The sequence below is a fragment of the Heterodontus francisci genome, chromosome 19 (assembly GCF_036365525.1).
Source record: "Heterodontus francisci isolate sHetFra1 chromosome 19, sHetFra1.hap1, whole genome shotgun sequence".
In the NCBI taxonomy this organism is placed as follows: domain Eukaryota; kingdom Metazoa; phylum Chordata; class Chondrichthyes; order Heterodontiformes; family Heterodontidae; genus Heterodontus; species Heterodontus francisci.
The window spans coordinates 79,333,262-79,355,365 of NC_090389.1; the positions used below are offsets into that span (position 1 = coordinate 79,333,262).

The window sequence follows — 22,104 nt, forward strand, 5'->3', positions numbered from 1 at the left end:
GAGCAAGCTGAGCAAGAAATCATTTTGAAATGTGCAATTAACTATGTGTGTAATTCTCTTCTAGAGCAGTTAGTGTTGGGGATGTACAAAGAGCCATCACAGGCATGGGACAGAGACTATGACAATTTCATCCTACCCGTGCTGGAGGACATGCAGCCCTGCTACATCCTTTATCGCCTTGACAGCCAGAATGCACAGGGCTACGAATGGCTCTTTATTTCCTGGTCACCCGATCATTCCCCAGTAAGTTGTGCACGGTTTTTATTCAACACAACTAACATTAAGCATAATAAGAGGTTAGTCAGACATTGAAACAGAGGACGTTAGGTTAACAATTCACCTTTGACCAGTGACCCTTTATTTGTTCTGATTTTTTAAATATCAAAACTGCATTGAAAGAGAGTTTCCACTGCAACACCTTTCTGGTGTGAGCTAGCAGCATAGGGACTCTGCTGCAAAGTTTCTGAACCAGGCCATTTGCTCTTTTAGAATATGAGCCTATCTGAAAATGTTTTACAAGAAAACTGTCCCATTAATTATTTTTTGTTTCCACTTTCTGAAGTTGATCATAAAAATGCAAAATATATACAAGCAGGGTGGTATTTTATGCCTGCCCATTAATTTTTCACTACCTCGACTACACAGGAAATCTAAACTAGTTTTTATACAGCTAAGCTGTCTCTCGGAGTATTTTTGATGTATGGAAGTAGTATTTTATCTTCATTGTAAGTCAACACTGATATATAATATAGGATACTGCACACCTCAGTTATTCAAGTTTATTCTTCTAACCCCACCCCCACCTTTCAGACAAAAACATTTATGTGCCACGTTTAAGTTACTCCCTCAGTCACCATGCTTCCCAGAGAAGGAAAATTAGATTTTGATGTATGTTAATTTAAACAGAGACCAGAAGAGAGACAGGAGTGGGACTGGGCCAGGCTGGTGATAGTGCTTCCTGAAATGAGTGCAGTACAGTTACCATAAGGCAAACCCCACAATTTTCAATCCCAAAGTAATGCTCTAAATTGACTGTCCCATGCACACTGCCACTGCCAGAGTGTCCAGAATGCACAGAGCAGTGGGAGCAAGTCAAGTCAATCGCACTTGGCCAGAATGGGTTACAGTACAATCTGCCACAATGACTTGCTATCTAGTACAACCTCCAAAAAGTGATCTAAATAGCTTATTCTATATACTGCCATGCCAGGGAGTTGGCAGGCTAGTGCTTGCTCTCCCTGGCATGGACTACAGTTCCATCCATAGCAATGACTTACATATAAGGCAAACTCACAGTTTCCAACTCCCAAGCAATATTTGATATGTGTGGATATACAGGAGTTGCAACATATAAAATAAGTTAAATATAAATGTAGAGAAATTCAGCCATGGCTCTTTTTACTCCTTTATTACAAATGCCAGTTTTTGTTTTCTTCTTCACATGTTCCAGGCAAATTGCCTTCTTTTTCAGGAAAGGCTGTGCATTAATTTTAATTGTTATTCCTCAGTCCCACAGTCATTTATTTTCTGAAAATAATGACCACACCTTTAAAGTGTCTGAACTGTAGTATGAAGTCCACAGGGGAAATACCACATATCAAACAAATGTCAACAACAGATTGTAGGCCCTTATCAGTTTTCTGCCAATTACACTGATGAATGGAGCAGGGAGCTGCAGAATACTGACCAATGCCTCTGCTGAGAAAACAAATTTGGACTGTAGGCTGACTTGTAAGGAATATACTGAAATTTGACAAAGCAAAAACTTCTAAAGATAGAGTAATATCTCAATGCAACAAGGTGGGCAATAAAAATTGCCTCGCAGTGTCCCTGAGAATATCTTGAGAATTTTTCTTTAAAGTCTGTCAGATCAGAAAGCAAATTCTGCTGACTCTAGCACTAAAGGCAGCTTAAGTTTCAGCTTCAATGCACGGTGGTCACAATCTGTTTCCTTTCAATGAGACCTCATCTCAACAAATCTGTTGTTGCAAACATGTGCTTTAAAGAAGCATGGGCAGAACGGAAAGGGGTCTTGGAAGAGACTTTTTGTGTTTGCACATGACGTACCCACTGCTGTCACATTACTGATTGTGTTTGGTGATTATTTGTTACCAATATTCTGTTTTAGTTTGAACAAAAGTCAAATTGCAAAAAGTTTCCATGGCGATAAATATATCTGCCATAGTGTAAATTCTTTGCAAGGATCTTCATGGCATTTTCACAAGAAGCAGTTTAAGGAATTCAGTTTATGGACAGGGGCTCTAATATGGCAACACTGATTTTTTTTTTATGTATTGCTCTATGTTTGAGTATTTTTTCACCATTTTCCAACCAGCTACTGGTCATGTGACTCTGGATCTCAGTGATTCAAACTCCCAATTTTTCCTTTTTTCCAGTTTCAGCTTTTACTCACTCCAGTTCCACAATGGCATGGCTGAAATCAGAAAATCACCATACGAGGCAATCACAGTTATAATCCCACATTTTGCAATCATTCTTTGGGCCAGTATGTCAGCATATAATGCAAAACACCAGCTGTAATACTTTAAAGGATTTTAATAGAAACCCTGGTAAACTGTACCATTTAACTGAGTTTTGGCTGTTAATGACTAACTGATGCCACCCACTGACAGGGTGCATCAACAGGCTGCAACAACCTAAGTTTGAAGCAATCAGAAAAGTGGTTAGTTAAATTATCTCTCTAGTATAGGACTGGTACTGGCACATTGTTGAAAAGGGTATTATGTGTTTATCAACTAGAAGGACAAGGGCAGCAAATGCATGGGAACACCACCACCTGCAAGTTCCCCACCAAGTCACACACCATCCTGACTTGGAACTATATCGCCGTTCCTTCACTGTCGCTGGGTCAAAATCCTGGAACTCCCTTCCTAACAGCACTGTGGTGTACCTACACCACATGGACTGCAGCGGTTCAAGAAGGCAGCTCACCACCACCTTCTCAAGGGCAATTAGGGATGGGCAATAAATGCTGGCCTGGCCAGCGACGCCCACATCCCATGAATGAATAAAACAAAAATGTGGTGTGCCTTGAATCCTTCAGCACTGCAAAACAGTGCTACATGATTAAAATCCAGTGCTGTAGTCACCAAATACCTGTTTTATATATGCATTATTTGCAGATCAAATTGAATGCCACAATAATATATGGTGTCACTTACTTTAAAGGACCATTGCTATTTTAAATCATCTTTGAGCATTAAATTGTGGCAAAGATTCAAGCTTACTTAGAATTTTGTATTTTTTTTTATTCATCTTATCTGTTTACCACTATCTATGCCTTCTGCCGCCTGGGCCTTAAGCTATGGAATTCTCACCCTAAACCTCTCCGCCCCTCTACCTCTCTCTCCTCCTTTAAGGCACTCCTTAAAACATACCTCTTTGACCAAGCTTTTGGTCATCTGTTCTAGTACCTCTGTATGTGGCTCGGTGTCAGATTTTGTTTGGCAGGGCTATATAAAACACAAGTAGTTGTTGCTGTTTGTAATTGAAATGCAGAGTTTTCCTTACCTGTGGTAAATTCTGATGTAAAATTGCCTCCCATCTTCACTTCAATATCATAGCTGTTAACTGCACTTTGGATGTGACACTGACTCATGCAGTCCAGAAAATGTCAAACAGTCTAGGAAAAGGGGAAAAGATCTACCTGCCTGATTGCTATCCAGCAACCTCCGCTGCAAACTTACGTGTGTGATTGCGAGGTATAGCATTGGGTTCATTTCAGTGGCCCCAAAGGTCCAATAACTAACTCAGCAACATATAATATCCAGCTCATTCATGAAGAATGGCCACATTGCCAAAGGAACCCCGCCTGTTTCACTGTACCACATGTACTGCAGCCTTCAGGAGGAGGAGTAAAGGCAGATCATTGGAAAAGGAATAGTTAATAGATCCAATTAGCTTGATTTACAAGGCAGTATCCAACTGAGGGATTTGGTGTGATGTCATAAACCACAAATTGAGTCCCAGGATTAGACTGTTTTAGATTCAATTAGAAATGTCTGTGCTTTTTCACTAACTCACGTTTTTAAAATATATATTTTTAAGACATTTCAAATTTCCTAATAAGCTGGAAATAACTTGATTTAGAACTAATTGTGGAGGAGAAACTACAAGATAGATAGAGAGAAACTATTTCCACTGTTTGGGGAGTCCATGTCTAAGGGCCACAGTTTAAAAATTAGAGCCAGAAATTTCAGGAGTGAAATTAAGAAACGCTTCTGCACACAGCATTTGATGCTGGATCAATTGTTAATGTTAAATCAGAGATTGATAGATTTTTGTTAATGAAGTGATATGGGTCAAGGAGGGGTATATAGAGTTCAGATTACAGATCAGCCACAATCCCATCACTTGGCAGAACAGGCTCAAGGGCTTAATGACCTACTCCTGTTCCTATGTTGTTCCAATGAGGTCTAAAATGAGTAATTAATGCAATGCAGCATGATGTGTGTCAGGCAGCAAAGTATTTCACCCACATGGAGAACACGTTAGTGCAAACCTGACAAAAAATGTGACTCTTATTAAATTTGAAGTTACTTCGATATATGGAACTGAACTTATTTTTTACCAAAACAAGAGAAATGTGTGCACAATTGGAAATTTAAGCTGGCCTTATATACAAACTGTACAGTCATAGTTGCAGATGTAGACAGAGTGATTCCTCCATTTAATTTATTTAATTGTTGTGGTAAAATAGAGCTATAAAATATATATATATATATATATATATGTATGTGGTGTATTATGTTTAAACAATGAATTCTAATGACATTGAATTGGCTGGTAGAAGCTACTGAATCCAGCATTATGCTGAAGTTTCATGAACATCAGTTTATTTTTATGGAGGCTATCAGTATTTGTGTTTGAACTGTGAGATTTAATTTGATCTGTTGCTGTTAAGTTCAGTAAGTCTTTCCCAAGAGGTAAGTTCCATCCAAAGGATGAATGTAGTTTTTAACTAAATTCACAAAAATTAACGAGAACAAAACAAAAGTATGCTAATATAAACAGACATTCTTAGTTTAATCTTTTCTGAAGCAGGACTGATGCTGAGAATTCCTAATTAAGGTCAGCCCACAGCACAAGAGAACAGGGCAGCAATGGTATAAAATTCTTCATTGTAATTGCCAGTCATCCAGTTTGTTGAGTTGTTTTTGTGTAGAGGGCAGTTTCAACTCTTCACTTACAATTGTTTACTTCCAATGAGGAAGACTGCTTTCCATGCATCCTGTTCCAAGTTATATACATACTCTAACCCATTTGTGTTTATACAGGTCAGACAGAAGATGCTGTATGCAGCAACTAGGGCCACTGTGAAAAAGGAGTTTGGTGGAGGGCACATTAAGGATGAAATGTTCGGAACAATGACGGTACCGTGATACTTCATTTTTAATGGATGAATATTGCACCAAAACAACAGGATATGATCCATGAAATGAGAACAGAAAGCGCTGGAAATATTCACCTGGTCTGGCAGCATCTGTGTATAGAGAAACAGAGTTAATGTTTCAGGTCTGTGACCCTTCATCAGAAGTGGCAAAAGTTAGAAATGTAACAGTCTTTGAGCAAGTGAAAGGGGGGAGAGGGGGGCGGGGGGGGGGGGGGGGGGGGACAACAAGAAGGAAGTTCTGTGATAGGACGGAGGGGGGAGAGATTAAATGAAAGATGTCATGGAACAGAATGCAAATGGAATGCTAAATAGTTATAGTGAATGGCAAAGGATCAGAGGAAGATGTGTTTGGTAGTGGCATCACACTGGAGATGGTGGAAATGGCGGAGGACGATCCTTTGAATGTGGAGACTGGTGGAGTGGAAAGTGAAAACAAGGGAAACCCTGTCACAGTTCTGGGAGGGAGGGGACGGGGTGAGGGCAGAAGTGCGGGAAATGGGTTGGACACGGTTGAGGGCACTGTCAACCACAGTGCGGGGCAATCCTCAGTTGAGCAAAAAGGAAGACATATCAGAAGCGATGTTGTGGAAGGTTGCATCATCAGAACAGAAATGGAGAAACTGGGAGAATGCAATGGAATCCTTATAGGAGGCAGGGTGTAAGGAAGTGTAGTCAAGGTAGATGTGGGAGTCAGTGTGCTCATAATAGATAGTAGTGGACAGTCTATCCCCAGAGATGGAGACAGAGAATTCGAGGAAGGGAAGGGTCAGAGATGGACCATGTGAAGGTGAGAGAAGGGTGGAAATTGGAAGCAAAGTTAATGAAGTTTTCCAGTTTGAGGCGAGAGCCGGAAGTGACACTGGTACAGTCCCCTGTCAGCATTCCGAAGGGACTGTTCCCTCCGCGACACCCTGGTCCCCTTCCCACAGCACCTTCCCATGCAATTGCAGGAAGTGTAATACCTGCCCTTTTACCTCCTTTCTCCTCACCATCCAAGGCCCCAAACACTCCTTCCAGGTGAAGCCAAGATTTACTTATACTTCTTTCAATTTAGTGTACTGTATAAACTGCTCACAATGCGGTCTCTTCCTGTAGAGGAGACCAAACGTAGATTGGGTGACCGCTTTGCAGAACACCTCCATTCAGTCCACAAGCATGACCCTGACCTTCCGGTTGCTTGTCATTTTAATTCACCACCCTGCTTTCAGGCCCACATTTCTGTCCTCTGCCTCCTGCAGTGTTCCACTGAAGCTCAACGCAAGCTTGAGGAACAGTACCTCATCTTTCGATTGGGCACGCTACAGCCTTCTGGACTGTATATTGAGTTCAATAATTCAGACCATGAATCCCATTTTTATATATATTTTTTTTAATTGTTTTTGTTTCTTTTTACATACACTTTTAATATAATTTATTTTTTAACCATGTGCTAGTCTTAAACTTGTTTTTCATGATTTTGCTTTTGTACAGAGCTGTTCATTATTCTGCCATTAGCACTCTCTCTGAACTCATGCTTTGTCTTTCACTATAACTATTTAGCACTCCATTTGCATTCTGTTCTATGGCATCTGTCATTTAATCTCTTTCCCCCTCTGTCCTATCACAGTCCTTCCCTCTTGTTGTTCTTCCTCCCTCCCCCCTTTCACTTGCACAAAGACTGTTACATTTCTAACTTTTGCCAGTTCTGATGAAGGATCACAGAACTGAAATATTGACTCTGTTTCTCTACACAGATGCTGCCAGACCTGCTGAGTATTTCCAGCACTTTCTGTTCTGATTTCAGAGTTCCAGCATCTGCAGTATTTTGCTCTTAGAATATGATCCATTTTTTTGCACTTTTTACTGAAATGTTGAATTTTGAAAAATGTGGTGCGTAAAATACAAACCCATTCTTTACAACCAACCTTTGAAAGTGTATTTAGCATTATAATTACTGAAGATTGTTTGTTTTTTCCCAGAATTCGCCTTTAGTCATTTTATTCTAAGGTTATGTTCCCTTGTTTTGGTTTCCACTTCTCAAGATAAGTGTCATTCCCTAACTATCTCTCAATTTCCAACGCCCCCCCCCCCCCACCCAATTATTTTAAACACGTCAATCAGTTCAACCCTTAAATTCCTCAACTCCAGGTAATACAAACTGAATTTACCTTGCTTCATCCCAGGTATCATCCTGTGAATGATATGTTTTTCAGGAGCAGCTTAGTATTCTTAAGGCTAAATGCAATAATCCAAAAAAAACTCTGACCAGTGCTGTAACTGCACCATGAACTTTGCTTTTATCAAACCTTTTCTGATGAAGAGTGGCATCCCATTTACCTTTTTTGATCACTTCTAACATCAATGAACTGGCTTTTCATGGCTTACATACCTGAATGCATAAATCCCTTTGCTCACTTACTCCTCGACTGCTTCTCTATTTAAATTCTACTCCCATCTACCATTCTTATGTCTCGTGCACTATCTCACACTATTATCTTAAACTGCCTTTTGCAATTTTCTGCTCTTTGCACAATTCCTTTTATGTCAAACATTGCCTCTTAACTATTTTTCTCTCCATGCCACAAGATTATAACACAACCCCAAATTTACTATTTTTAATACACTCAAATGGAAACCATCTGAGGCTAGAGATTTGGCCTCAATCCTTTTATTTTATCAATTACGTTTCTCAATTGTTAGTATTAATCCCTGTAAGATTTCCCCCCTTCAGTAATCTCTAGTCTTCCCTCTACCTCTGGTATTATATCCTCCTCTACTACTGAAGGACAACTGAAGGAAAAAAATAATTTGACACTTCTGCCATGTCCTTGTCCTTTGCTATTATCAACTTAAATCTGTTTTGATTGGGTCCACTTCTTTTACCGCATCCTTTTTCTTGTTTATAAAAAGCTTTCAATATTGCTTGGATACGATATGAAGTATTTTTTCCAGACTTTTATTTGAAATATAATTTTGTCCCTCCTACAATCCTGATGAGCTTCACTGACAGGTTGTATACCAGCAAATTCTCTGCTTATTAAGACAGTGCATGTTAGGAATTAGTAACACTGTTAATTTATGTCGTGATTGGCAACCTTAATAACAAGAAGAGCCATTTTTAAAAATTTAGTCAAAAATGCAATATCTTAAGAGCCACAAAGCTGTTACTCAAATGCCAATAATAATGAAAAACAACTGAGATACAAAAGTTGTTAATTGAAAGATACTTTCTCACAAGTACTATGTTTAAAAAAAAGTTTTAAAAAACAAAATATGCCATTTAATTACCATCAAAATGGGTTTGATTGATTAAGGTCAGGAACTGCATGAGTCCTAATTGTGCCGCATATGGCTTCAAAGCTGCAGGTTCCAGACCTCTGATCTATGCAGAGATGATCTTGCCAACCATACTGCTTGCCTCAGTAAGAAATTAGTGTGATTTGTCTGAACTCATCCTGCTGCTAATATCAATTCCAGGAGCAATTGGATTTTGCATTTGTTAATATTCTAATGTTGAATGCCACTTTTTGTTTCTTCCAACAGGAAGATGTCTGTTTTAGTGGCTACCAGAAGCACGTCCTGTCCCGCTTAGGGCCAGCACCACTGACAGCAGCTGAGGAGGAGCTGAAGCAGATTAAGATCAATGAGGTAACAATACCATCAATTCTGTATCACCATCCATTATTCCTATGGTTACTTTTGCTCAACAGTTTTTACAGTGTGAAAGAACATGGCTGTTTACTTTGTTTGTCTATGCAGGAATCGTGAACTAGTTAGTTACAGGATATCACATAAAGTGAATTCTTGGAATAAGCAAATGTTTTCAATTTGATTTACTGTGTGCAACATTACCATTTAAAATATGCTTCCATTACTTAAGAATATCAGATGCAATATCAGTTTTTACTGCAACGATCATCATTTTTTTTTTTCAAATTCTGTTTAATTTTAAAATTGATGGAGCCTACCAGCACCTTGCACCAAGAACAGATTTGTGGCTGTGATTCCTCTACATGATAAATTGCAGCTCTCAATCAGGGGCAAACATTAGGAAGTTTCCAATATGAAAGGAGACATAATTTACCTGAATGCTCGTAGCATTCGTAACAAGGTTGATGAGTTAACGGCACAAATCATCGCGAATAAATATGATTTGGTAGCCATTACGGAGACATGGTTACAGGTTGGTCACGACTGGGAGTTAAATATCCAGGGGTACCAGACTATTCGGAAGGACAGACAGGAAGGTAAGGGAGGTGGTGTAGCTCTGATACTCAAGGACGACATCAGGGCGGTGCTGAGAGATGATATAGGTTCTATGGAGAATGAGGTTGAATCCATTTGGGTGGAAATTAGAAACTCTAAGAAGAAAAAGTCATTGATAGGCGTAGTCTATAGGCCACCAAATAATATCACATTGGGGCGGGCAATAAACAAAGAAATAACTAATGCCTGTAAAAATGGTACGGCAATTATCATGGAGGATTTTAATCTACATGTAGATTGGTCGAACCAGCTCAGTCAGGGTAGCTTTGAGGAGGAATTCGTTGAGTGTATCCGTGATAGTTTTCTTGAACAGTATGTAATGGAACCGACGAGGGAGCAAGCTATCCTAGATCTAGTCCTGTGTAATGAGACAGGAATAATTAATGACCTCATAGTTAGGGATCCTCTTGGAAGGAGTGATCACAGTATGGTTGAATTTAGAATACAGATGGAGAGTGTGAAGATAAAATCCAATACCAGGGTCCTGTGCTTGAACAAGGGGGACTACAATAGAATGAGGGAGGACTTGGCTAAAGTAGACTGGAAACAAAGATTTTACGGTGGGACAGTTGACGAGCAGTGGAGGACTTTCAAAGCAATTTTTCAAAGTGCTCAGCAAAAGTATATTCCAGTGAAAAGGAAGGACTGGAAGAAAAGGGGTAATCTGCCATGGGAGTCTAAGGAAATAAGGGAGGCTATCAAATTGAAAGAGAAGGCATACAAAGTGGCCAAAAGCAGCATGAAACTAGAAGATTGGGAAAACTTTAACGGTCAACAGAAAGCTACAAAAAGAGCTATAAAGAAAAGTAAGACAGAACATGAGAAAAAACTAGCACAGAATATAAAGACAGATAGCAAAAGTTTCTATAAATATATAAAACGAACAAGAGTGGCTAAAGTAAACGTTGGTCCTTTAGAGGATGAGAAGGGGAATTTAGTTATGGGATATGATGAAATGGCCGAGGCATTGAACAGGTATTTTGTATCAGTCTTCACAGTGGAGGACATTAATAACATGCCAGTAATTGACAAAGAGACGAACGTAGGTGAGGACCTGGAAACAATCATTATTACGGAAGAGGTAGTGTTGGGCAAGCTAGTGGAGCTAAGGATTGATAAGTCTCCTGGCCCTGATGGAATGCATCCCAGGGTACTAAAAGAGATGGCGGGAGAAATAGCAGGTGCACTGATGGTAATTTTCCAAAATTCGTTGAACTCTGGGGTAGTCCCAGTTGATTGGAAAACAGCAGATGTGACGCCACTGTTTAAAAAGGGAGGTAGACAAAAGATGGGGAATTATAGACCGGTTAGCTTAACCTCTGTAGTGGGGAAGATGCTTGAGTCTATTATCAAGGAAGAAATAGCAGGGCATCTCGATAGAAATTGTCCCATTGGGCACACGCAGCATGGGTTCATGAAGGGCAGGTCATGCTTGACAAATCTTTTGGAATTCTATGATGACATTACGAGCAAGGTGGACAATGGGGACCCAGTGGATGTGGTGTACCTAGATTTCCAAAAGGCCTTCGACAAGGTGCCGCACAAGAGGCTGCTGCATAAGATAAGGATGCATGGCGTTAGGGGTAAAGTATTAGTATGGATAGAGGATTGGTTGACTAACAGGAAGCAGAGAGTGGGTACTATTCTGGTTGGCAATCAGTCACTAGTGGTGTGCCTCAGGGATCGGTGTTGGGACTGCAATTATTTACAATTTATATAGATGATTTGGAGTTGGAGACCACGTGTAGGGTGTCAAAGTTTGCAGATGACACTAAGATGAGTGGCAGAGCAAAGTGTGCAGATGACTGTGAAACTTTGCAGAGGAACATAGATACATTGAGTGAGTGGGCAAAGGTCTGGCAGATGGAATACAATGTTAATAAATGTGAAGTCATTCATTTCGGTAGGAGTAACAGTAAAAAGGATTATTACTTGAATGGTAAAAAGTTGCAGCATGCTGCTATGCAGAGGGACCTAGGTGTCCTTGTGCATGAATCGCAGAAGGTTGGTCTGCAGGTACAGCAAGTAATTAGGAAGGCAAATGGAATTTTGTCCTTCATTGCTAAAAGGATTGAGTTTAAAAGCAGAGAGGTTATGTTGCAGCTGTATAAGGTACTGGTGAGGCCGCACCTGGAGTACTGTGTGCAGTTTTGGTCTCCTTACTTGAGAAAGGATATACTGGCACTGGAGAGGGTGCAGAGGAGGTTCACTAGGTTGATTCCGGAGTTGAGGGGGTTGGCTTATGAGGAGAGACTGAGTAGATTGGGGTTATATTCATTGGAGTTCAGAAGAATGAGGGGGGATCTTATAGAAACATATAACATCATGAAGGGAATAGATAAGATACAAGTAGAGAGGATGTTTCCACTGGCAGGTGAAGCTAGGACAAGAGGGCATAGCTTCAAGATTAGAGGGAGCAGATTTAGGACTGAATTGAGAAGGAACTTCTTCACCCAGAGGGTTGTTAATCTATGGAATTCCTTGCCCAGTGAAGTAGTTGACGCTTCTTCAGTAAACGTCTTTAAAGCTAAGGTAGATATCTTTTTGAACAATAAAGGAATTAAGGGATACGGTGGGAGCGCAGGTAAGTGGATCTGAGTCCACAAAAAGATCAGTCATGATCTTATTGAATGGCGGAGCAGGCTCGAGGGGCCGGACGGCCTACTCCTGCTCCTAGTTCTTATGATCTTATAACAGACCGTTCTAATTGGTCCCTCACATGCTCAAATGGCACATGCTGCAGAGAGAATTAAAAAGAGGAAAGGAAATAATTCCTAAAGCCTAATTCCTAATTCCTTTTAAAAATAGAGCAAAGACGAAGGACATCCATGCAATTCTACTAAAATATAATTACATAAGGTTACATTGTTGAAGTGAAAGTTGAACGACCTCAGGATTTTAAAACTAGCTATATTCACAGTCCACAATCTCTGCACTCATCCTCACCATTTAACTCTTTGTTCTGAGATGAGGATGTGGTGAAAGATGGAAACTTGCCGTTAAAAGCTCACCTTGTACTGGTGCTGCTCTTGAGCCAGCTACTCCAAGTGGCATTAGGTGACTCGCATTTTGTCGCTCTTTGTCTTTAAGGTGACAACAGTCCTACACTCAGCTTTTCCTCTGGATTGTGTAGCTGTGAACAGAAACTAACCTTGGACAGAGTAGTAGCTGTAAACCCAAATTGTACCAGAATGGTGGTACTGTAACAAAGGACTATATCAGACTGTTCTGCATGAATTCAAATTAAACGAAAATCCCATTGGTACAAAAAGATTTTTTTTTGTGAATGGACTGCAGAGCACACAGTTATCATTAGTGAATGATGTTACTTAATAATGATATAGTGATGACAAGCCTGATATAGAGATGAATACATTGCACCCAGGACAATTATTGAAAAAAAACTAATGGCAGGAATTCTGTTGAATAGATAGCCTTATTTAAATGAAATACTTTCTCTATCCACATGTAAGTTATTATGTCCAGTGCCGGATATTTAATTGCCATCCAGTTGCTTACACTTGTAAAAATAAAAATCCATTTATAGATGCCACAATGAATTTTTTTTTTAAATCTGTCGCTCATTGCATTCACATTTATCACAAAGAGGTTTGCACAATTGGTTAATTAATCATGAATGATGGAGACTTTTTTCTCTTGTGAGACAAAAAGCCTTCTTTTAAAAAAGACACGTTAACCTGATTGTGACAAAAAGCATTTCTATCGCTGCGGGTTGACTTTACTGTCTTTTGCAGGATCAGGTGATCCAGGTAAGTACTTAAACATTTTCTGTCTTTTGCTTTATTTTGTGTCTTTTTGAAGTGAACGTGACAAAGCTTTGAATTCTGTATAAAGAATGGAATTAGTGGTACCAGAGCACAGTATAACACAGACTTTCATTCATGTCTTTTGATATCAGAAAAAGAAAAATTAAAGGGGCGGTGGTACCATGGTAAATTGCCTTCTAAGATGCTTTACCATATCTGTAGTCCAGGAAGGGCTGAAGCGGTGTGCAACATGATAGTACCACATTGCCAATTGCAGGTGGTGTTACACATTTAGATCGTCACGAACAACAATTAGATAAAAATCAAAAAAGTGGATTTGCAAATGTTGGTGTTGCTACAGCAGTTGCTTGCATTAATGCAGCAGTCACTGTAAACTTTCCATAGCAGAATCAAGGATACTCATTTCTGACTGTTCCAAGAACAAAGCCTCCACCAAAGCTCTCCAGCATGGTGGCACCACCCTTTAATAGTGCAGTCATTTTTTAAAACATATTTCACACAGCAACTGACTCCTGTTACTGTTGGGTTGCATGAGCAGAAATGCAGTGCTTTTGAACTGAAAATTTGATGCATGTCAAATCCCTCTGTGCCATTTAGAAATTGAGTTGATTGTAGGTCCAGAAAAAAGTTACATCATTACAATCGGTCCCCGATAAATTCAGGTGAAATCTTAGAGCTTAAATAATTTCATGTGTTAATCAGCTGCCTACATGCGATCTGCTAGGTAGATGCAGCACATTGTTACAGCTGCCTCATTTTTCCATTTTACAAGGTTAGCAGTCCCCATCAACCTTCCCTTTAAGCTGCACAGGTGCACAACTGTGCAGCATTTGGGAATGTGCCACACGGGACAAATAGACTGCACACAAGCAGCGGTCCTTTTAAGATGCACAAATGCATGGCTGCACAGCAATCTTAAAAGGATCGCACAGTACAAGAAATGGGCTGTGCGCAGCGAAGGGAAATTAGTGGAAATATTGGTCCCCACCATTTTAAATCCGATTGTTACACAATTTTCTAAAATTTGGAAATCTGTAATTCCAGTATAATTGAGAGCCCTGGAATTACTTATTCAAGTAGTCACTAGAAAACCCATGGTGCTCCAGGCCTACCCTGATGACACTGCAAAGGTCAAGGGTTAGTCACGTGGGTAATTGCATGCATAAGTTTTCTGGTAATAAAAACTAGAAAATAGGTTTAAATAGGAATAGTGCTCAAGAACACCATATAATCTTTACCAGTGTCTCAGAACACCCTTGGTATCTTCTGTTTTATGCTCCAAGGTAGTCTGGAGACAAATAACTCGGTGGAATTTATCCAACCCACCACCCCTAGTCACCAGGAGTGGAACTCTGCATAAGAGTTCACTGTGCCTGATGTCACTACAGGGGGCATTTAGCCCACAGGAATCAATTTTGACTCCTGGCCCGACTGTTCCAGCAGCAAAGCGGTCCGGTGATTTTGAGGACCTGGCCTCATTTAAATTTGGCTGGCGCATTCCGTGGCACCAAATAGATTGTCCCGATGTAGCTCACTGGATTGAGCCCTTGAGATCGAGCCAGTTAGGTAAGTTGTAGGGCAGGGGGAGGGATGGGTTAGAGTTATGATCACAGTGGGTGGGGGGAGGGGGGCGGGGAGTGGGACAGGGCAATAGTGGCCCACACTATTTTCTTACAGGGCCCACAAAGGAAATTCAACACATCTTTGGCTGGCCTCTTCAGTTCCATTGCCTGTTGAACTGGTTGGAGTGTGCATAGCCCACCCTCTGACTGACTAGTTCTGAATAAAAATGGCAATCAGGGTCCTATTTATGTCACAGCATAGGGCCCCGATTTCCATTATAAAAGGGGCCTATCATCTGAAACAGGCAAGCATTTTGGTAACCCAGCAGTAGGCCACTTTCAAAATGGAGCTGGCTGCATTGTGGGGCAGTAAGGTTACTGACCCCATTTTGAGGCTGTTGCTGCCCCATTAACCCCAGACAGAAGCAATGAAAATTGAACTCAATGTCTGCTGTTAGGTTGCCTTTGCAGTTACATGCACAAAACACAAGAATAGGGACAATAATGAGTGTATGTCTATTTGACATAGATTTAATAAGTCTTGTTAATGATGTGTGTTTATATGTGTGTCTGCCTGCTTTTGATACAATTTATTTTGCTTTCTGTAGTTGTCCTGACTGCAGTGTGGTGAAGTGTGCATGTCTGTCAGTTGTCATTGCAGAATACAAAGAAGTATCAAAAAAGCAAAGATTGTTTTCTTAACAAAACTGAATGCAGTTGACTTTTTTATATAATCTAAACTCAAACCGAAAACAAAACTCAATTAATGCAATTTCCCAGAAATTGTCTACCCCTGGATCACCGTCATGCCCTGAACTAGTGACTTGAAAGCAGAGTTGGCAAAGGCCTAGGATCCTATGACTTGTCTGTGTTATGAGCCTCAGGTATGATACTTGGTACAAAATGCAGACAATATAGAGAAAATATTTTATAGTTGGTGCTCTCAAAAGCTGGCTCTAATTTTTTGTGTTTAAACTCTAAGCTTGTTGCAAGGTTTTTCCCTTAATATTTATCCCTCCCTTTCTGAAGAAGGTAGCTCATGCTGTATAAAACCTCACCACTGGCTATCTGAGAACCTGTGTGAACCTAGTTGGTGAGCAGTGCCAGACTATTTTTTTAATTCATTCATGGGATGTGGGCGTCGCTGGCCAGGCCAGCACTTATTGCCCATCCCTAATTGCCCTTGAAGTAATAGCCAAGCCTGCCATGTCCTCACCTGACATCCACACCTGTGTGCTTCATACTACAGGTCACTGGACAGTGATCAGGAGTGGAACTGACTGACTTTTACCCTGCCTCTACTCTTCCTAAGGCCATTTGTGGGTATCCTTACTGCAGCCCCAGCACAGTGGTTAGCACCGCAGCCTCACGGCTCCAGGGACCCTAGTTCAATTCTGGGTACTGCCTGTGCGGAGTTTGCAAGTTCTCCCTGTGACTGCATGGGTTTTCGCCGGGTGCTCCAGTTTCCTCCCACCGCCAAAGACTTGCAGGTGATAGTTAAATTGGCCATTGTAAATTACCCCTAGTGTAGGTAGGTGGTAGGGAATATGGGATTACTGTAGGGTTAGTATAAATGGGTGGTTCTTGGTCGGCACAGACTTGGTGGGCCGAAGGGCCTGTTTCAGTGCTGTATCTCTAAATTAAATTAATAAAATAAATAAGATCAGGTAACTGAGCACTAACTAGGAATGGAACGTGGTCTGTTTGGCTCACTACTTCGTATAGCACTGATACACAAGCAGATACCATTTTATTTTAACAACTTCAGACCTTTAAATGACAGTCAGTATTCCATTGTGTTAATTTCTTCTTTTTCATTTTCACTTTATGCCCTCCTCCTCCCCCTGGATTGGTTTGGTTTGAATTTAATTATTTTACCTTTGTCATGATTTACTGTATGCAATTAAGAATAAATAAGAATTGTAAATTAATGAGGTAGTCACTGAATTAATGTGTATCATGAGGCCAATTTTCAGTCCTTTTGCATTGTCACAGGACTATTTACAATTTGCAGCACTGTTATAGTGTGACCTTAGTACTTGCTTTTGACTGGATTGAATTTTCAATACAAGCAGCATGCAAGTTTCCCCACACAAATATGAAGCACAAACACCACAGCTCAGTGCTTTTATGGCATTAAATAAGAAACAAATGCGCATGAAGATAATGACAAAATATTCTCTTCCATTATCAAAAATACTTCTGTGCCCTCATCTGCACTGCCTGGTGATCCAATGCATCTCTTACCAAAAATACTTTTTGTGGGTTTTTTACACTGTTAGCTATGAACTTCTGTGACTCGCCTATTCTAAGCTTCCTTGTGACCTTTTTGGGTAACGTCCGTGACAATTACATAACTGTCATTCCAGTTTGATCAGTTGATTCCATTACACTAAAATTGTCACGTTGTCTCTTGCATGTTTTCAAAGATAATGGAATTTTGAAAATTGGCCTTCTGGTTAGCAATCCTACTGTATGTATTTTATCATGTCTGGAAGGAATGTTTATAGGTGTGCAAGAATTTGCCGTGGCATGTTCATAATGGTTGTGGCTGTTATTTTGATCTATGTAATATGTAGTTGCCCTCCAACTTTGTTACATGTATGTGGAATGTTATCTGTATAAGTGTGTGTATAAGTGTTTTTAACAAACGTGTATCCCTTGGATATAATTGTATTCAGCTTCAACCTGGCCGTACCTACAATTGTATACAGACAATAAACAACATTAAAATTAAACAAAATTTTTACCATTTTTTTTAGTCAAAGACCAATTGATTGAAATTGAGCTCTTGCTCCAAATAATAGGACTGGAGATGGGCACAGTTTTAGATCTAGCTAAATGTCCAACCATCTGGGTAGGCAGTTAATATTACAATTTGTCATTGAAAGGGATCCAAACTGACCAGGTGCCAATCAGTCGCACAAAATAAAAGTGGTTGCAGTGTTCAATCAGTCACTAGATGTCACTATCACATACTTCAGAATTATTCTCTTGCATCCAATTTGCAAATCCTGAATCAAGACATATAGGAGCAGGAGGTTATCATAATACAAACATTATCTCCTCTTTTAGTGGATTATATTCGAGTGAACGAACTCCAAATTTCAGAATTCCAGATCTAACAGGGAAATGGTACTGACCCATTACTTAACCTCCAGAAAGAACTATACATTATGGCCGGGATTTTGAGCCCTTGCTGGAGATGGAAAATGAGGTGGCCGGGAGCTAAAAATAGCCCTGCCAACCGGCATGCCAGTTCCCTGGCTCCATCCCATGCCCAGGCCATTGTTGCAGAGGCAGAGTGCGTGAGCAGCAGGGCTGCCTGCCCGCATGTGGCAGTAGCTGACACAGCTCAATAAGGGCCACTTAAAACCAATTAAAGGATACCAACTGGGCCAGGGGCCTGTTTGGGTGCCTGGAGGTGGCCTCCCAGCGGCAGACCGGGGGGGCCAGCACTCCAGGCAGGCCTAGAGGCACTCACTAAATGCCTGCCTGGGTGCTGCAGCAGACAGAGGACACCCTGTAGAGCAACATTTCCCACTTCCTCCAACCCCACCCCCACTGCAGTGGTGGCCTGGCTGCAAAAGCTATTTTTTAATTTAGTTTTGAAAAAGTTGGAGAGGACGCCTCCATTTTGAAGTGCCCTCTCCCTTACTTACCTTCCATTGCATCCTGCTGCTCCTTTCAAGCTGGAAGGCCTGTGATTGGCCCTCCAGCTTCAACAGCATGCCTGTCGTCCTTTATTGGACAGTGAACCAACCTTTTGGCCATGAACTGGCCACCGCCGGGAAAATCACAATGAGTGACTGTTGTCCACACAGTGGGCTGCAATTTACCAGGGCTGGAGGTAGGGGGTGCATATAATTACAAGGGAAGGAATGGGGTAGAATGGCCATCACCTTCCCATGCCATGCAATTTTACCAGGGGCAGCAAAGGTCATGGATGACCTCCCCACCCAGAGGTTAATCAAGGCCCTTAATTGGGCCTGTTCCCACTGTTACTGGTATTTTACCAGCAGTGGGGGGTGCCCTCCACTACATGGGGAGACCACCCAGTAACAGCTGGCGGCTTCCTTGTGGGCTCATTGGAGGGGGGTATGTCCTGATCAGGCACCCTGTGGCCCACGAACGCTCCCCCCAGCAGCAAGGGCTGCCCCCTCTGAAGGAACCCCCTCCTCACAACCGAACTCCATCCCACCCCCAACAGGGTCTACCTGAGTGGCCCCAGCGAGCTCCACAAATTTACCTTGATTTTGGGACCTCCCATGAAAACAGCCAGGGATGGTCAGAACATGCTAGTTTATTAATCTCATGTTGAAACAAATTTCGCATTCAAGAACAGTCAAAGCTAATGTCCAGTCAAGCAAGTCCCACTTGACACTGGAGACTATTTGTTGGACCATTCTCCTATTCTGTAAATGTCAACAGATGGATCATTTCATTTTTAAAAAAAAACTAATTGTACCTGTGACGATCAAAATGTGTACTAATTTCAGAAGTGGTATCCCTGGTTATGCAATATCTTGTTTTAGCTTGACTTTGTGACTTGTGAGAGGTTCTCAATCCAGAACCACTTCATACCAATAAGCAAATCAGCTGACAAAGCACCCATCACTGCTACTTAATCCATGGACAATTGCTGATAATTACTGCAGATTAAATGAAGACAGCTATTGTGTTTCCAGTGCCTGGTTATTACAGAGATTTTCTATCATGTTTTTACTTTCTGCTGCATTTTTCTGCCCTTCCACATGCCTTCAGGAGTCTCGCAGCACAATGGTAGGCTTCCAGTTCTTCATGTTCGTTTCTGTTGCTTTATCTGTTCACTACCTATATCGTTATTGGTGATTAAAAGAGGATTGAATTGCCTCCTAGCTATTAAAATGATTTAAAATGTTATGCTCTTTAACTAGCTCAGCTCCAAAGCGAAGATTTGATATTTTCAGTGTTTCATTTTTAAAATAATCTGAGGCTATAAACCCAGATCTCTTGCCCAGCATTCTTGACATCTCCTTTGTGAACCATGAAATTTATCATTTTGCAGTTGATTAATTGGATAATGTGAACATATTCCATTATGATGAATGGTCAGTCAAATTTTTTTTATGTGACTGCAAAAGCAGTAAGTGGATCGTGCTACCGTTTTTGTATGCAATGAGGGGAAAAATGAAAATTGCACTTCACTTATAGTTGGGCATTGTAGTGCAGACCCCCCCCCCCCCCATCTGCCAAGAGTGAAGCATATTAATTTTGTCATATGAACATTGATTTTAAACTGTTGCTGGAGTAAAGAAACGGCTTGTTTGAAGATCACCAGACACTGGCCTGGAAGGACATTTGCATGCGAAGAGACGCTGCTTGTGGAGACAAAGGATTATTCCATGCTCCAATTAACCCAAATGGATTTTGATCACCAGACATAGAAGGTGTAAGGAAGCGCATTCCAGACCCTGCTAAGATGATACAATCCACAGAGCCAGGACTGGTTAAACCAGCTGGTCGCATGACTAACTGGCTGGTCCAGGTTTTTTGAACTAGCCACAGGACAGTTTGAATTCAGAAGGCAGTTGTAACTGAGGCTGCAACAAGCAAGTTTCTCGCCTCTCTCGCTCTCGGTCTCTCTCGCTTTCTCCCCAGCCACCGGACCCACGGAAGACACGTAAACCACGAGAGAAAAGACTCCTATATCGGAACAAGTTGAAGCATGAACTGGGCCCCAACGAATTGCAAGACTTGGCGACAACCAAAGACTCCAGATTGAACGTAAAGAACTGTAACTACCAGATATTGCCTCAAACTTTCCCCCTTTATTCCTTCTATTTTTTTCTGTCTACTTTTTTAGAGCAGTGAACAAGGATTCACTAAGGGGGGAGCTAAAAATACGGTCTTTTAAAATTAAACCCTGTTAGTTAAACCAGGCAAAGGCTGAGAGGGAACCCCTAGACCCCTCCTATCTGGTCATAACAGGCACTCTTTCCTTTCCCACTTGAAATGGCCTGATCTATCCATACCTCTGAGTTCTATTTAGTAGCTTAACTGAGGCATAACAAACCATTGGTGCAAACATTCCCCAGTAGCCAACATTATGGATTTTTGGAAGCTGGCTAGTTATGGATATTAACCAATTTTAAAAAATCTCCCTATTTTAGCCACAAATCCCATTAATAATAGGGTCATAGACACTATAAAAAGGAGAGAAAAGTAGAGAAAACGTGTATGAGTCTAAATGAGTCAAATAATAGTAGAATTCTCCTTTTCCAATCCAAACCACGCACAATCTCCCTGACCATAAGCACCTATTTCATTTTCTTAAAGTCTTGTATTAATACTCCCTGATATCCAAAGGTAATGAAGCAAAAATTTGGAATATTCAGCTTTCTTCACCTCAGATAGGCCTCATCCTGTTATCTTCATTTAGATAACATTCTCCTGTTTCTCACAGCACCACCAACAGCTCCAGCCATGTGTAAGCCACCACTTAGCCCCATGGAGTATTTGGCCTATCCCTGTAACTGCCAATCGCATTCCCAGCCAGGTATCTATTCAGCTCCTTTTTGAAGGAGTTAATTACCTCATCTGTATTTTGTGGGAATATCTTTCGCAAATCCATATTTGGGAAATCATTTTATAACTCTTTATCTCACCTGAAGCTTATTGATTTTAAACTAGTGCCCTTTCACTCTGTGCTATGTCTCAGTCAGATAGTCTGCATTACTCTACATCATTCCTGCCTCTTCATATGTTTTCCCTCACCACTAATCCACAGAAGTTTAGAATCCCATGCCTGTCCAAGAGGGCCTACAACCAGACACTGCAAATGTTGTGCTCTGACCAACAACTAAAAGGTGCATGAATTGCATTTAAATAGCATCTTTCCTGACCTCAAGATGTCCCAAAGCACTTTACAGACAATTAAATGCTTTTGAGGTGTAGTCACTGTTGCAATTTAGGAAACATGGTTGCCAATTTGTGCACAGCAAGCTCCCACAAACAGCAATATGATAATGATCAGATATTTGTTTTAGTGATATTGGTTGAAGGATATATATTGGCCAGAACACAGGGAATAACTCCCCTGCTTTTCTTCAAAGTA

At 40.9% G+C, this 22,104-nt stretch overlaps 1 protein-coding gene across 1 annotated transcript in view; it reads left to right on the plus strand.

Moving 5' to 3' along the window:
* The window catches only part of twf2 (twinfilin-2), a 152,921-nt gene that overhangs the window by 101,669 nt on the left and 29,148 nt on the right, over positions 1-22,104 (plus strand). Inside the window, exons 3-5 of the mRNA XM_068052070.1 lie at positions 65-243; positions 5,298-5,393; positions 8,936-9,040. Of these exons, the coding sequence (XP_067908171.1) occupies positions 65-243; positions 5,298-5,393; positions 8,936-9,040 (380 nt within the window). The remainder of the gene's footprint in view (positions 1-64; positions 244-5,297; positions 5,394-8,935; positions 9,041-22,104) is intronic.